This window comes from Oncorhynchus tshawytscha, linkage group LG31, assembly GCF_018296145.1.
Source record: "Oncorhynchus tshawytscha isolate Ot180627B linkage group LG31, Otsh_v2.0, whole genome shotgun sequence".
In the NCBI taxonomy this organism is placed as follows: domain Eukaryota; kingdom Metazoa; phylum Chordata; class Actinopteri; order Salmoniformes; family Salmonidae; genus Oncorhynchus; species Oncorhynchus tshawytscha.
Genome location: NC_056459.1, coordinates 30241275 through 30255396, shown reverse-complemented (window position 1 = coordinate 30255396; position 14122 = coordinate 30241275). Strand labels below are relative to the sequence as shown.

Below are 14122 nucleotides of genomic sequence, written 5' to 3'. Positions count from 1 at the left end.
CGATCCAGTATCCCTGTCCCCTTACCCCTCTACATATCTACCTCTATCGATCCAGTATCCCTGTCCCCTTACCCCTTACATATCCCTCTACATATCTACCCCTCTATCGATCCAGTATCCCTGTCCCCTTACCCCTCTACATATCTACCTCTATCGATCCAGTATCCCTGTCCCCTTACCCCTCTACATATCTACCTCTATCGATCCAGTATCCCTGTCCCCTTACCCCTCTACATATCTACCTCTATCGATCCAGTATCCCTGTCCCCTTACCCCCCATATCTACATATCTATCCCTGTCCCCTTACCCCTCTACATATCCTCTATCGATCCAGTATCCCTGTCCCCTTACCCCTACATATCTACCTCTATCGATCCAGTATCCCTGTCCCCTTACCCCTCTACATATCTACCTCTATCGATCCAGTATCCCTGTCCCCTTACCCCTCTACATATCTACCTCTATCGATCCAGTATCCCTGTACATTGTCAATATGACACTGGACCTGATTGACCCTGTATATAGTATGATTACTTTATCATGTTCCTCTTGTTGTTATGTCTTGTGTGTTATTATTTTTTGTGTTACATTGTTATTCATGATTGTATTGTTGGGGTTAGAGTTTGCAAGAAAGGCATTTCACTGTACTTGTGCATGTGACATTAAAACTTTAAACTTGATTGAAACGTGAAACCGCAGAAACCATTGAGGAAGTGTGACGTTGTCACAGGAAGCTAGTTTCCCCTCAATGCTCCCTTCTAGCCCTCTCTTCTCCCCTCCATCTCTCCCCCTCTCTTCTCCCCTCCATCTCTCCCCCTTTCTTCTCCCACCCTCTCTTCTCCCTTTCTTTCTCTCCCCCTCTCTTCTCCCCTCCATCTCTCCCCTTTCTTCTCCCCCTCTCTTCTCCCCCCCTCTCTTCTCCCTTTCTTCTCTCCCCCTCTCTTCTTCCCTCCATCTCTCTCTCTTTTCCCCTCCATCTCTCCCTCTCTCTTCTCCCCTCCATCTCTCACCTCTCTTTTCCCCTCCATCTCTCCCTCTCTCTTCTCCCCTCCATCTCTCCCCCTCTCTTTTCCCCTCCATCTCTCCCCCTCTTTTCCCCTCCATGTCTCCCCCTCCATCTCTCCCCCTCCCTTTTCCCCTCCATCTCTCCCCCTCCCTTTTTCCCTCCATCTCTCCCCCTCCCTTTTCCCCTCCATCTCTCCCCCTCCCTTTTCCCCTCCATCTCTCCCCCTCCCTTTTCCCCTCCATCTCTCCCCCTCCCTTTTCCCCTCCATCTCTCCCCCTCTCTTTTCCCCTCCATTTTTCCTCCTCTCTTCCCCTCCATCCCTCCACCTCTCTTTTTCCCTCCATTTTTCCTCCTCTCTTCCTACCCTCTCCCTTTCTGGGGACAAGATGCAGGTGTTACAGCCCTTAAATCTAGGGTGACCACATTTAAGATACCCAAATGCGGGACAACGGGATGATTTCGAGGAACAGATTAGTAGCCTACAGGAATGTGGGACTGTCCATCACAATCAGGGACATGTGGTAACAAACTCAATACAACACTAACTCACTTAACCTAGCATGGTAACTTTACATGAATCTGATTCACAAAGTTGGCGCCACACACACACTCCTCTTTGACAGGGAGAGAGACATTTCTCAGCCCCTAATTTTAGACATTGTGACGCAGGGACCGAGAGAAGGGATTCTCCCCTGTAATATTTCCACGAATATGTAACAGCATAGGGGTAATGTTCCTGTCTGCAGACTAGTGGTGTGTGTGTGTGTGTGTGTGTGTGTGTGTGTGTGGTGCCAACTTTGTGAATCAGATTCATGTAAAGTTACCATGCTAGGTTAAGTGAGTTAGTGTTGTATTGAGTTTGACACAGCTCTTTTGAGGAAAAAGCCTGACTATCTCAGTTCTGTGAATCGGGATGGAGAGGAGAAAACACCTTCCTAAACAAAACAGCACAGACATGGCTACATAGACACTCATACAGTGTCAATACACTCTGACGAACACCCTGTCTGTTGTCATAGTGACAATATAACATGACACTGTGTATAGATGAACACTCTGTCTGTTGTCGTGGTGACAATAGAACAGGATAGAATGTGACACATATACGGTTCCTGGAGATTTGTTGGTGTTTTACTAACGGGTGTGTGTGTGTGTGTGGGTGTGTGTAGGACTGTCGTCAGAAGTTCCGTGCGGTGCTGGTGGAAGCCACAGTGAAGCTGGATGAGCAGGTGAAGAGGATCGGCAGAGCTGTAGAAGACTCCAAACCTTACTGGGAGGCCAGGAGAGTGGCCAGACAGGTACACACACACACACACACACACACACACACACACACACACACACACACACACACACACACACACACACACACACACACACACACACACACACACACACACACACACACACACACACACACACACACACACACACACACACACACACACACACACACACACACACACACACACACACACACCCTTTTGAGTTCCATGTAGAACCCTTTTTGCAGAGAGTTCTACATGGAACCCAAAAGAGTTCTACCTGGAACCAAAAAGGGGTCTCCTGTGGGGACGGCCAAAGAACCCTTTTGGGCAGGCCGGGGTTATACAGGCTACATGAGAGGAACATTTTAAAGAGAACACACACACACACTCAAGGACTTTAAAGCCAGAGGAGAAGTCACATTGATTCTATTTATAACTCTGTCACACCACCTCTAAATCAGACTGATCACACACTGCTACTCACACACACGCGCACGCGCACACGCACGTGCACACACACACACACACACACACACACACACACACACACACACACACACACACACACACACACACACACACACACACACACACACACACACACACACACACACACACACACAGTTTCTCTGTCAGCTAGTTGTGAGTAGGGTAGATAGAGAGATGAGTGTGTCAGGTGTTTAATCCCTGCTCGGGGAAGATATCAGAGCTGAGGATGATGTTAAGGAGTTTTAGTACAGCCAATTGGTGGTCTGTATATTTTATAATTTCATGTAGGATACCATCAACCCCACAGGCCATTTTGGGTTGGAGGGTTTGTATTTTGTCCTGTAGTTCATTAAATGTAATTGGAGAATCCAGTAGGTTCTGGTCAGTTTAACAGTTGATTCTAAGATGTGTATTTCATCATGCATCTATTTATAACTCTGTCACACTCCCACTCTCTAAATCACACACACACACACACACACACACACACACACACACACACACACACACACACACACACACACACACACACACACACACACACAGAGACCCTCTGTCCCTTCCTGTTAGCTGCTTGTGAGTAGGGTAGATAAAGAGATGAGTCTCAGGTGTTTAATCCCTCCTTTATTTAACCTCTCTAATCTGGCATGTGTCCTCTGCCACCCCCTGCCCCTGCCCACCTCCTACAGCTGCTCTGATTGGCTCCTAGCAGCTATTCACAGACACCCAAGGGGGCTTGGTCCATCAACCCTGGCAACAGCCTATGAGAGAGCATCATTTCAGTCATTCAACAAATGACTAGCGTGTGTGTCTGCCAACAAAAAAATATGAGCTGACCTGTCTACGCTTTGATGGGAAAGGGTACAAGCAGACAGAGATTGAGTGTCCTAGGTCCACTGTGTCTACATAGCTGGCCAGTCTACAGTATATAGGGAGTATGTAGATGCCAACTTCATCACGTGAGTGGCAGGATTACAGCCCCTATCTAGCTAGCAGCCCCCAGTGAGCCCAGTCCTATCTAGCTAGCGGCTCCTATCTAGATAGCAGCCCCTATCTAGCTAACAGCCCCTATCTAGCTAGCAGTTCTATCTAGCTAGCAGCCCCTATCTAGCTAGCAGTCCTATCCTAATATCTCTCTCTTCATCACTCAATACCTAGGTTTACCTCCACTGTATTTTACATCCTACCATACCTTTGTCTGTACATGATACCTTGAAGCTATTTTATCGCCCCCAAAAACCTCCTTTTACTTTTATGCAGCTGTTCAGGGAAGCTAGAAACCATTATATAGGTAGTTAGAAAAGCCAAGGCTAGCTTTTTCAAGCAGAAATTTGCTTCCTGCAACACTAACTTTGGGACACTGTAAAGTCCATGGAGAATAAGAACACCTCCTCCCAGCTGCCCACTGCACTGAAGATAGGAAACACTGTCACCACTGATAAATCCACCATAATTGAGAATTTCAATAAGCATTTTTCTACGGCTGGCCATGCTTTCCACCTGGCTACTCCTACCCCGGTCAACAGCACTGCACCCCCCACAGCAACTCGCCCAAGCCTTCCCCATTTCTCCTTCTCCCAAATCCGTTCAGCTGATGTTCTGAAAGAGCTGCAAAATCTGGACCCCTACAAATCAGCCGGGCTAGACAATCTGGACCCTTTCTTTCTAAAAATTATCTGCCGAACTTGTTGCCACCCCTATTACTAGCCTGTTCAACCTCTCTTTCGTGTCGTCTGAGATTCCCAAAGATTGGAAAGCAGCTGCGGTCATCCCCCTCTTCAAAGGGGGGGGACACTCTTGACCCAAACTGCTACAGACCTATATCTATCCTACCATGCCTTTCTAAGGTCTTTGAAAGCCAAGTCAACAAACAGATTACCGACCATTTCGAATCTCACCATACCTTCTCTGCTATGCAATCTGGTTTCAGAGCTGGTCATGGGTGCACCTCAGCCACGCTCAAGGTCCTAAACGATATCTTAACCGCCATCGATAAGAAACATTACTGTGCAGCCGTATTCATTGATCTGGCCAAGGCTTTCGACTCTGTCAATCACCACATCCTCATCGGCAGACTCGACAGCCTTGGTTTCTCAAATGATTGCCTCGCCTGGTTCACCAACTACTTCTCTGATAGAGTTCAGTGTGTCAAATCGGAGGGTCTGCTGTCCGGACCTCTGGCAGTCTCTATGGGGGTGCCACAGGGTTCAATTCTTGGACCGACTCTCTTCTCTGTATACATCAATGAGGTTGCTCTTGCTGCTGGTGAGTCTCTGATTCACCTCTACGCAGACGACACCATTCTGTATACTTCTGGCCCTTCTTTGGACACTGTGTTAACAACCCTCCAGGCAAGCTTCAATGCCATACAACTCCCTTCCAATTGGAGCCCCTTCCGTGGCCTCCAATTGCTGAATTAGAATACGTGGACAACTACAAATACTTAGGTGTCTGGTTAGACTGTTAACTCTCCTTCCAGACCCATATCAAACATCTCCAATCCAAAGTTAAATCTAGAATTGGCTTCCTATTTCGCAACAAAGCATTCTTCACTCATGCTGCCAAACATACCCTTGTAAAACTGACCATCCTACCAATCCTCGACTTACAAAATAGCCTCCAATACTCTACTCAACAAATTGGATGCAGTCTATTACAGTGCAATCCGTTTTGTCACCAAAGCCCCATATACTACCCACCATTGCGACCTGTATGCTCTCGTTGGCTGGCCCTCGCTTCATACTCGTCGCCAAACCCACTGGCTCCATGTCATCTACAAGACCCTGCTAGGTAAAGTCCCCCTTATCTCAGCTCGCTGGTCACCATAGCATCTCCCACCTGTAGCACACGCTCCAGCAGGTATATCTCTCTAGTCACCCCCAAAACCAATTCTTTCTTTGGCCGACTCTCCTTCCAGTTCTCTGCTGCCAATGACTGGAACGAACTACAAAAATCTCTGAAACTGGAAACACTTATCTCCCTCACTAGCTTTAAGCACCAACTGTCAGAGCAGCTCACAGATTACTGCACCTGTACATAGCCCACCTATAATTTAGCCCAAACAACTACCTCTTTCCCGACTGTATTTATTTTATTTATTTATTTTGCTCCTTTGCACCCCATTATTTTTATTTCTACTTTGCACATTCTTCCACTGCAAATCTACCATTCCAGTGTTTTACTTGCTATATTGTATTTACTTTGTCACCATGGCCTTTTTTTTGCCTTTACCTCCCTTCTCACCTCATTTGCTCACATCGTATATAGACTTGTTTATACTGTATTATTGACTGTATGTGTGACAATACAGAGGCGGATGCAAGATGCAAGCAACGATGGTTTAATGAATACAGTTTACAGCAGCAACAGGACAGACAGACTGTACTCAGACGGAATCCGACCCAGGGACTAGGGCGCATCTTCCGATGATAGCGTGCTGAGAAATCCAGGGAAGTGTGTCCAGACACACAGACACACGACACAACCTCAGAGAAGTAACAACGATCTGACAACAAGAAACACTGGTTACAGAACATATAAAGGGAAGATAAGTGATTCCAGCTGGCACAGACAATCAGGCCGAGATTGGGAACCACGCCCACACAAACACGGGAGAGAGAGAGAGAGAGAGAGAAAGAGAAAGAGAGAGGGAGGCAGTGGATTCATGAACCGTGACAATACCCCCCCCCCTAGGAACGCCTCTTGGCGTTCCCAGGCGAATTTACCTGTCGATTGAAATCATCGATAAGGGAGTGATCCAGAATGTCCCTAGCAGGTACCCAACTTCTCTCCTCCGGGCCGTAACCCTCCCAGTCCACCAGGTACTGGAATCCGCGTCCCCTCCTTCTAGAGTCCAAAATACGATTGACAGAAAAGGTGGGTTCCCCATCAACAAGTCGTGGCGGCGGGGGAACCGGGACCGGCGGGTTAATACGTGCCTGAAACACAGGTTTTATTTTAGACACATGAAAGGTAGGATGAATTCTCCTATACGCCGGAGGAAGCTTGAGCCGGACCGCCACCGGACTAATGATCCTGGTGACTTTGAACGGGCCGATAAATTTGGGGGCAAGCTTGTTCGAAACGGATCGGAGTGGAATGTTCTTAGTAGAAAGCCACACTCTTTGGCCAACGACGTATACCGGAGGCTTCGACCGGTGGCGATCGGCCTTAGCCTTGGTGCGCGCCCCCACCCGGAGAAGAGTCTCACGGGCTCTGCTCCATGCGTGACGGCACCTCTGGATGAAAGCGTGAGCGGAGGGAACAGTGACCTCGGACTCCGTACTGGGAAAGATAGGTGGTTGGTAACCTAAACTACACTCAAACGGAGAGAGACCCGTGGCTGCCACTGGCAACGAATTGTGAGCGTACTCAACCATAGAGAGTTGTTGACTCCAGGAAGAGGGATTCTTAAAAACCAAACATCGCAACACTCTCTCCAAATCTTGGTTGGCCCTCTCCGTTTGACCGTTGCTCTGGGGATGAAACCCTGAAGACAGGCTGACACTCGCTCCCAGTAACCTACAAAACTTGGACACAAATTGGGGCCCCCTGTCAGAAACTACGTCCATCGGCAGGCCATGTAAGCGAAAGACGTGATCCACGACAGTTACCGCTGTCTCCTTGGCAGATGGTAATTTAGGCAAGGGAATAAAATGAGCCGCCTTCGAGAACCGGTCCACCACGGTCAAAACAACCGTCTTGCCCTGGGAGGGCGGGAGGGCGGTAACAAAATCTAGCGCGATGTGGGACCAGGGTCTCGAAGGGACCGACAGCGGTTGGAGTAACCCATCTGGGGGTCGATTAGAAGTCTTCCCAGTGGCACAAACCGAGCAAGCCAAGACAAAACTGTGAATGTCACGAGCCATCAGTGGCCACCAAAAGCGTTGCTTAACCAAAAGCTAGTGCGGCTGACTCCTGGATGACACGCTACGTTGGAGCAATGCCCCCACCGAATAACATCGGACCGACACCCCTCCGGCACAAACAACCGATTAGGCGGGCAACCGGGCGGAGGCGTTACCCCTTCTAAGGCCGTTTTGACCCTCGATTCAACCTCCCATGTGAGTGTGGAGACCACTAGGGTCCCGGGTAGGATGCACTCGGGAGTGGATGGGCGTTCGGAATGGTCAAAATGCGAGAAAGGGAATCGGGTTTAACATTCTTGGAACCCGGGCGATACGAGAGAGAGAAGTCAAAACGTCCGAAAAAGAGTGCCCACCGCGCCTGCCTGGAGTTGAGTCGTTTGGCGGTTCTGATATATTCTACAATTTTGTGATCGGTCCAAACTATAAAAGGTACCCCGAACCCTCTAACCAATGGCGCCACTCCTCCAGTGCTAACTTCACTGCCAACAACTCTCTGTTGCCAATGTCGTAGTTGCGTTCCGCAGGTGATAACCGATGGGAAAGGAACGCGCAAGGGTGCATCTTGTCGTCAGAAGAGGAACGTTGGGAAAGTACCGCACCTACCCCCACCTCTGAAGCGTCCACCTCCACCACGAACTGACGCGAGGGATCAGGAGCTATGAGGATGGGAGCCGAAACAAAGCGGCTCTTGAGTTTGGCGAATGCAGCCTCGGCTGTATCGGACCACCTGAACGTCACTCTGGGGGAGGTTAAGGCGGTAAGAGGAGCGACTATCTGGCTAAAGTTGCGAACGAAACGCCGGTAGAAATTGGCGAATCCCAGAAACCTCTGTAGGGCCTTACGGGAATCTGGGCTTGGCCAATCCACCACAGCCTTAACCTTGTCAGGATCCATGCGAATACCTTCAGTCGAGACGATGTAACCTAGGAATGGAACGGATTGTGCATGAAAAATGCATTTCTCCGCCTTGACAAAAAGTCCATTCTCCAACAACCTCTGAAGCACTCGTCTGACGTGCTGAACGTGTTCCTGGAGAGAAGAAGAAAAAATCAGTATGTCATCCAGGTAAACATATATGAACTGATCAATCATATCTCTCAGCACGTCATTGACGAGTGCCTGGAAAACCGCTGGGGAGTTGGATAGCCCAAAAGGCATGACCAAATATTCGAAGTGCCCTCTGGGGGTGTTAAACGCGGTCTTCCATTCGTCCCCCCCCCTTATGCGAACCAAATGATATGCATTCCGTAAATCCAACTTAGTGAACACGGATGCTCCCTGTAACCTTTCAAAGGCTGAGGACATCAACGGTAAGGGATAGGTATTCTTCACTGTGATGTTATTCAACCCACGGTAATCAATGCAAGGACGCAGAGAACCGTCCTTCTTCCCCCAAAAGAACCCCGCCCCGCTGGAGAAGAGGAAGGACGAATGAATCCAGATGCCAGAGAATCAGAGATGTATCTCTCCATAGCCTCCCTCTCAGGAACAGAGAGTGAATATAACTTGCCTTTAGGCGGAGACTCACCTGGCAATAATTCTATTGCACAGTCATAGGGACGATGCGGAGGAAGAGAAGCAGCACGGGACTTACTGAACACCTCCTTCAGGTCGAGGTATTCAACGGGCACGTTAGACAAATCCACTGCCTCCTCTAGAAACACAGAATCAGACACAGACGAACAAGCAGACACCAAACAGGACTCAAGGCACTTGTTACTCCACATGGATATAGAGTTATGACCCCAGTCAACTCTGGGGTTGTGTTGGGTGAGCCAAGGGTGGCCGAGAACTAATGGTGCAAGGGGTGAGTCCATGAGTAGAAATGATAGTGTCTCAGTGTGATTGCCAGAAGTGATGAGTGTGATAGGTTCAGTGGTGTGAGAAATGTTGGGGAGTTCTTGACCATTGAGAGCGTTGACGGATATCTTGTGCGAGAGTGAGGTGATAGGAATCTGGAGTTTGTGAGCGAGCTTGAAGTCCATGAAATTACCCTCTGCTCCTGAGTCCAGTAAGGCTTGGGTGTCGTGCGTGTGGGTGGCCCATCTTAGTCTTACCGGGAGGAGAGTAGATGATGAGGTCTTCTCTGTGGTGACACCACCCGATAGTAGCCTCATGCTTACTACCGGGCCTGATCTTTTACCGGGCAGGAGTGGATAAAGTGGCCCGCTCTACCACAGTAGAGACAGAGTCCTTGGGATCTCCGCCTCTCCCTCTCTTCCCGGGAGAGGCGAGCTCTCCCCAGCTGCATGGGTTCGTGAGCGGAGGCTGAACTGGCCGTGTTCCCGCCGCTGGCATGCCAGCCCTCCGTGTCGTTATACGGTCTGTTAGGGCATGCTCGGCGGCCAATACGACTCAGACGAGCGTCGACCCTCAAGGCTAGTTCCACTAGTCCATTTAAATTCCTGGGAAGGTCCAGAACATAAATCTCCTTCTGGATCCGGTCCTCCAGCCCATGCAGGAACATGTCCCACTGCGCCTCCTCGTTCCACTGACACTCTGCGGCCAGAGTGCGGAATTGGATGGAGTATTCCGATACTGAACGGTCTCCTTGGCGAAGGTCAGCGAGTAGTCTGGCCGCCTCCCTACCCGCCACGGCCCGATCAAAGACCCTTCTCATCTCCTCGGAGAGTGTCTGGAAAGAGGTGCAGCATGGGTCCTGGTTCGCCCACACCGCCGTTCCCCAAAGAGCCGCTTTGCCTGATAGCAGTGTGAGTACGAATGCTACCTTAGACTGTTCACGGTTGAAGGTCCGTGGCTGCAACGAGAATTGCATGGAACATCTCGTAAGAAAAGCTCTGCAATAGTCAGGATCACCTGAATAACCCTCTGGTGTCGGTAGCCGTGGCTCTAGCTGGGAATCCGGCTCTGGCGGGGCGGGTTGAACTGCCGGTGTAGGTGGCGCATCGAGACCCCTCAGATGTTGTAATTGTTGGGTCAGCTGGGATACCTGCGTCGCAAGGGCTTGTACTGCCCGACCTGTGCTGGAGATGTTCTCCTCTTGTTGATCCATTCTCGTGATACTGCGGGAAATGAATTCGGTCAGACTCGTTGAACTCGCTGCATCCATGGTCTGGTCAGATCGTTCTGTGACAATACAGAGGCGGATGCAAGATGCAAGCAACGATGGTTTAATGAATACAGTTTACAGCAGCAACAGGACAGACAGACTGTACTCAGACGGAATCCGACCCAGGGACTAGGGCGCATCTTCCGATGATAGCGTGCTGAGAAATCCAGGGAAGTGTGTCCGGATGGGTAGGAGGAAGCACAGCAGATAATCCACACAAGGGCGGTGAGAGATGAGCACGGACACACGACACAACCTCAGAGAAGTAACAACGATCTGACAACAAGAAACACTGGTTACAGAACATATAAAGGGAAGATAAGTGATTCCAGCTGGCACAGACAATCAGGTCGAGATTGGGAACCACGCCCACACAAACACGAGAGAGAGAGAGAGAGAGAGAAAGAGAAAGAGAAAGAGAGAGGGAGGCAGTGGATTCATGAACCGTGACAGTATGTTTGTTTTACTCCATGTGTAACTCTGTCGTTGTATGTGTCGAACTGCTTTGCTTTATCTTGGCCAGGTCGCAATTGTAAATGGGAACTTGTTCTCAACTTGCCTACCTGGTTAAATAAAGGTGAAAAAATATATATATAATCTAGCTAGCAGCCCCTATCTAGCTAGCAGTCCTATCTAGCTAGCAGTCCTATCTATCTAGCAGCCCCTATCTAGCTAGCAGCTCCCATCTATCTAGCAGCCCCTATCTAGCTAGCAGTCCTATCTAGCTAGCAGCCCCTATCTAGCTAGCAGCCACTATCTAGCTAGCTAGCAGCTCCTATCTATCTAGCAGCTCCTATCTATCTAGCAGCCCCTATCTATCTAGCAGCTCCTATCTATCTAGCAGCCCCTATCTAGCTAGCAGTCCTATCTATCTAGCAGCTCCTATCTATCTAGCAGCTCCTATCTATCTAGCAGCCCCTATCTAGCTAGCAGCACCTATCTAGCTAGCAGTCCTATCTAGGTAGCAGTCCTATCTAGCTAGCAGCTCCCATCTATCTAGCAGCCCCTATCTAGCTAGCAGTCCTATCTAGGTAGCAGTCCTATCTAGCTAGCAGCTCCCATCTATCTAGCAGCCCCTATCTATCTAGCAGCCCCTATCTAGCTAGCAGTCCTATCTAGCTAGCTAGCAGCTCCTATCTATCTAGCAGCTCCTATCTATCTAGCAGCCCCCTATCTAGCTAGCAGTCCTATCTAGCTATCTAGCAGCTCCTATCTATCTAGCAGCTCCTATCTATCTAGCAGCCCCCTATCTAGCTAGCAGCTCCTATCTATCTAGCAGCTCCTATCTAGCTAACCCTTCTATTGTTTACTTATGATCCATGTCTGAATTTGACATTTTTCATATGTGACCTCATTTCTAGAGCCTGATCCAAGAGCTATTTATCTACTACTTATCCTCTCTCCCTCCCTCTCTCTCTCCCTCCCTCCTTCTCTCCCTCCCTCCCTCTCTCCCTTCTGCCTGGTTGCTGTCCGTCACGCCCGCCCCCCCTCCTTCTCTCCCTCTGACCCTCTCTCCCTCCCGCCTGCTTGCTGTCCCTCGCTCTCTCTCTCCCTCCCTCTCTCCCACTGACCCTCACTCCCTCGCTCTCTCCCTCCCTCCCTCGCTCTCTCCCCTCTGTCTTTCCCTCTGACCCTCACTCCCTCGCTCTCTCCCCTCTGTCTTTCCCTCTGACCCTCACTCCCTCGCTCTCTCCCTCCCTCCCTCGCTCTCTCCCCCTCTGTCTCTCCACTGACATTCCAATGCGGAGACTAAGAGGAGAGGAGAGGAGAGGGAGGTTTAGGTCCATAGCTCTTCTCAGGAAGCTGTCTATCTGTCTCTCCTTCTCAATTCAATTTAAATTAAATTTAAGGGCTTTATTGACATGGGAAACACATGTTAACTTTGCCATAGGAAGTGAAATAGATCATTAACAAAAGTGAAATAAACAATAAAATGAACAGTAAACATACTCTACTCTACTCTACTCTACTCTACTCTACTCTACCCTACTCTACTCTACTCTACTCTACTCTACTCTACTCGACTCTACTCTACTCTACTCTATTCTACCCTACTCTACTCTACCCTACTCTACCATACTCTACTCTACTCTACCCTACTCTACTCTACTCTACTCTACTCTACTCTACTCTACTCTACCCTACTCTACTCTACTCTACTCTACTCTACTCTACTCTATACTTCTCAACCCTACTCTACTCTACTCTACTCTACCCTACCCTACTCTACTCTACTCTACTCTACTCTACTCTACTCTACTCTACCCTATTATACTCTACTCTACTCTACCCCACCCTACTCTACTCTACTCTACTCTACTCTACCATACTCTACGCTACTCTACTCTACTCTACTCTGCCCTACTCTACTCTACCATACTCTACGCTACTCTACTCTACTCTACTCTACTCTACTCTACTCTACTCTACTCTACTCTACTCTACTCTACTCTACTCTACCATACCATACTCTACTCTACTCTACTCTACTCTACTCTACTCTACTCTACCATACTCTACTCTACCCTACTCTACCCTACTCTACTCTACTCTACTCTACTCTACTCTACTCTACTCTACTCTACTCTACTCTACTCTACCATACTCTACGCTACTCTACTCTACTCTACTCTACTCTACTCTACTCTACTCTACGCTACTCTACTCTACTCTACTCTACTCTACTCTACTCTACGCTACTCTACTCTACTCTACTCTACCCTACTCTACTCTACTCTACTCTACCCTACTCTACTCTACCATACACTACTCTACTCTACTCTACCCTTCTCTACCCTACTCTACTCTACTCTATCCTACTCTACCCTACCCTACTCTACCCTACTCTACTCTACTCTACCCTACTCTACTCTACCATACACTACTCTACTCTACTCTACCCTTCTCTACCCTACTCTACCCTACTCTACTCTACTCTACCCTACCCTACCCTACCCTACTTTACCCTACTTCACATAGTATGGGGGTAGTGTACGAACACACACACACAAAACACTTCCTGCGGTATGAGCAAGAGAGATGGGAATTCCTGGCGCCTTTCTGTGCCTGTGCTGGGAGATACGTGTGTGTGTGTCCATTTTAGACGGAGGTCAAATTTGGTCAGTGGTTTCAGTGGTTCAGAGAAATAATGTTTTTCTTTTGCTGTACTACACACACACATGAGAGAGGGGAATAGAGAGAGGTGGAATCAGGGAGAGAGGGGAGAGAAGAGGGAGGAATCAGGGAGAGAGGGGAGAGAAGAGGGAGGAATCAGGAAGAGAGGAGAGAGAAGAGGGAGGAATCGGGGAGAGAGGAGAGAGAGAGGAGGAGGAATCAGGGAGAGAGGGGAGAGAAGAGGGAGGAATCAGGAAGAGCGAGAGAGGAGGAATCAGGGAGAGAGGAGAGAGAGGGGATGAATCA

General features: G+C 49.0%; 1 protein-coding gene across 1 annotated transcript in view; it reads left to right on the top strand.

Moving 5' to 3' along the window:
• Positions 1 to 14122, top strand: part of LOC112240209 (SH3 domain-binding protein 5) — a 36877-nt gene that overhangs the window by 14717 nt on the left and 8038 nt on the right. The window contains exon 3 of the mRNA XM_042310303.1: positions 2177 to 2305. Coding sequence (XP_042166237.1) covers positions 2177 to 2305 — 129 coding nt within the window. The remainder of the gene's footprint in view (positions 1 to 2176; positions 2306 to 14122) is intronic.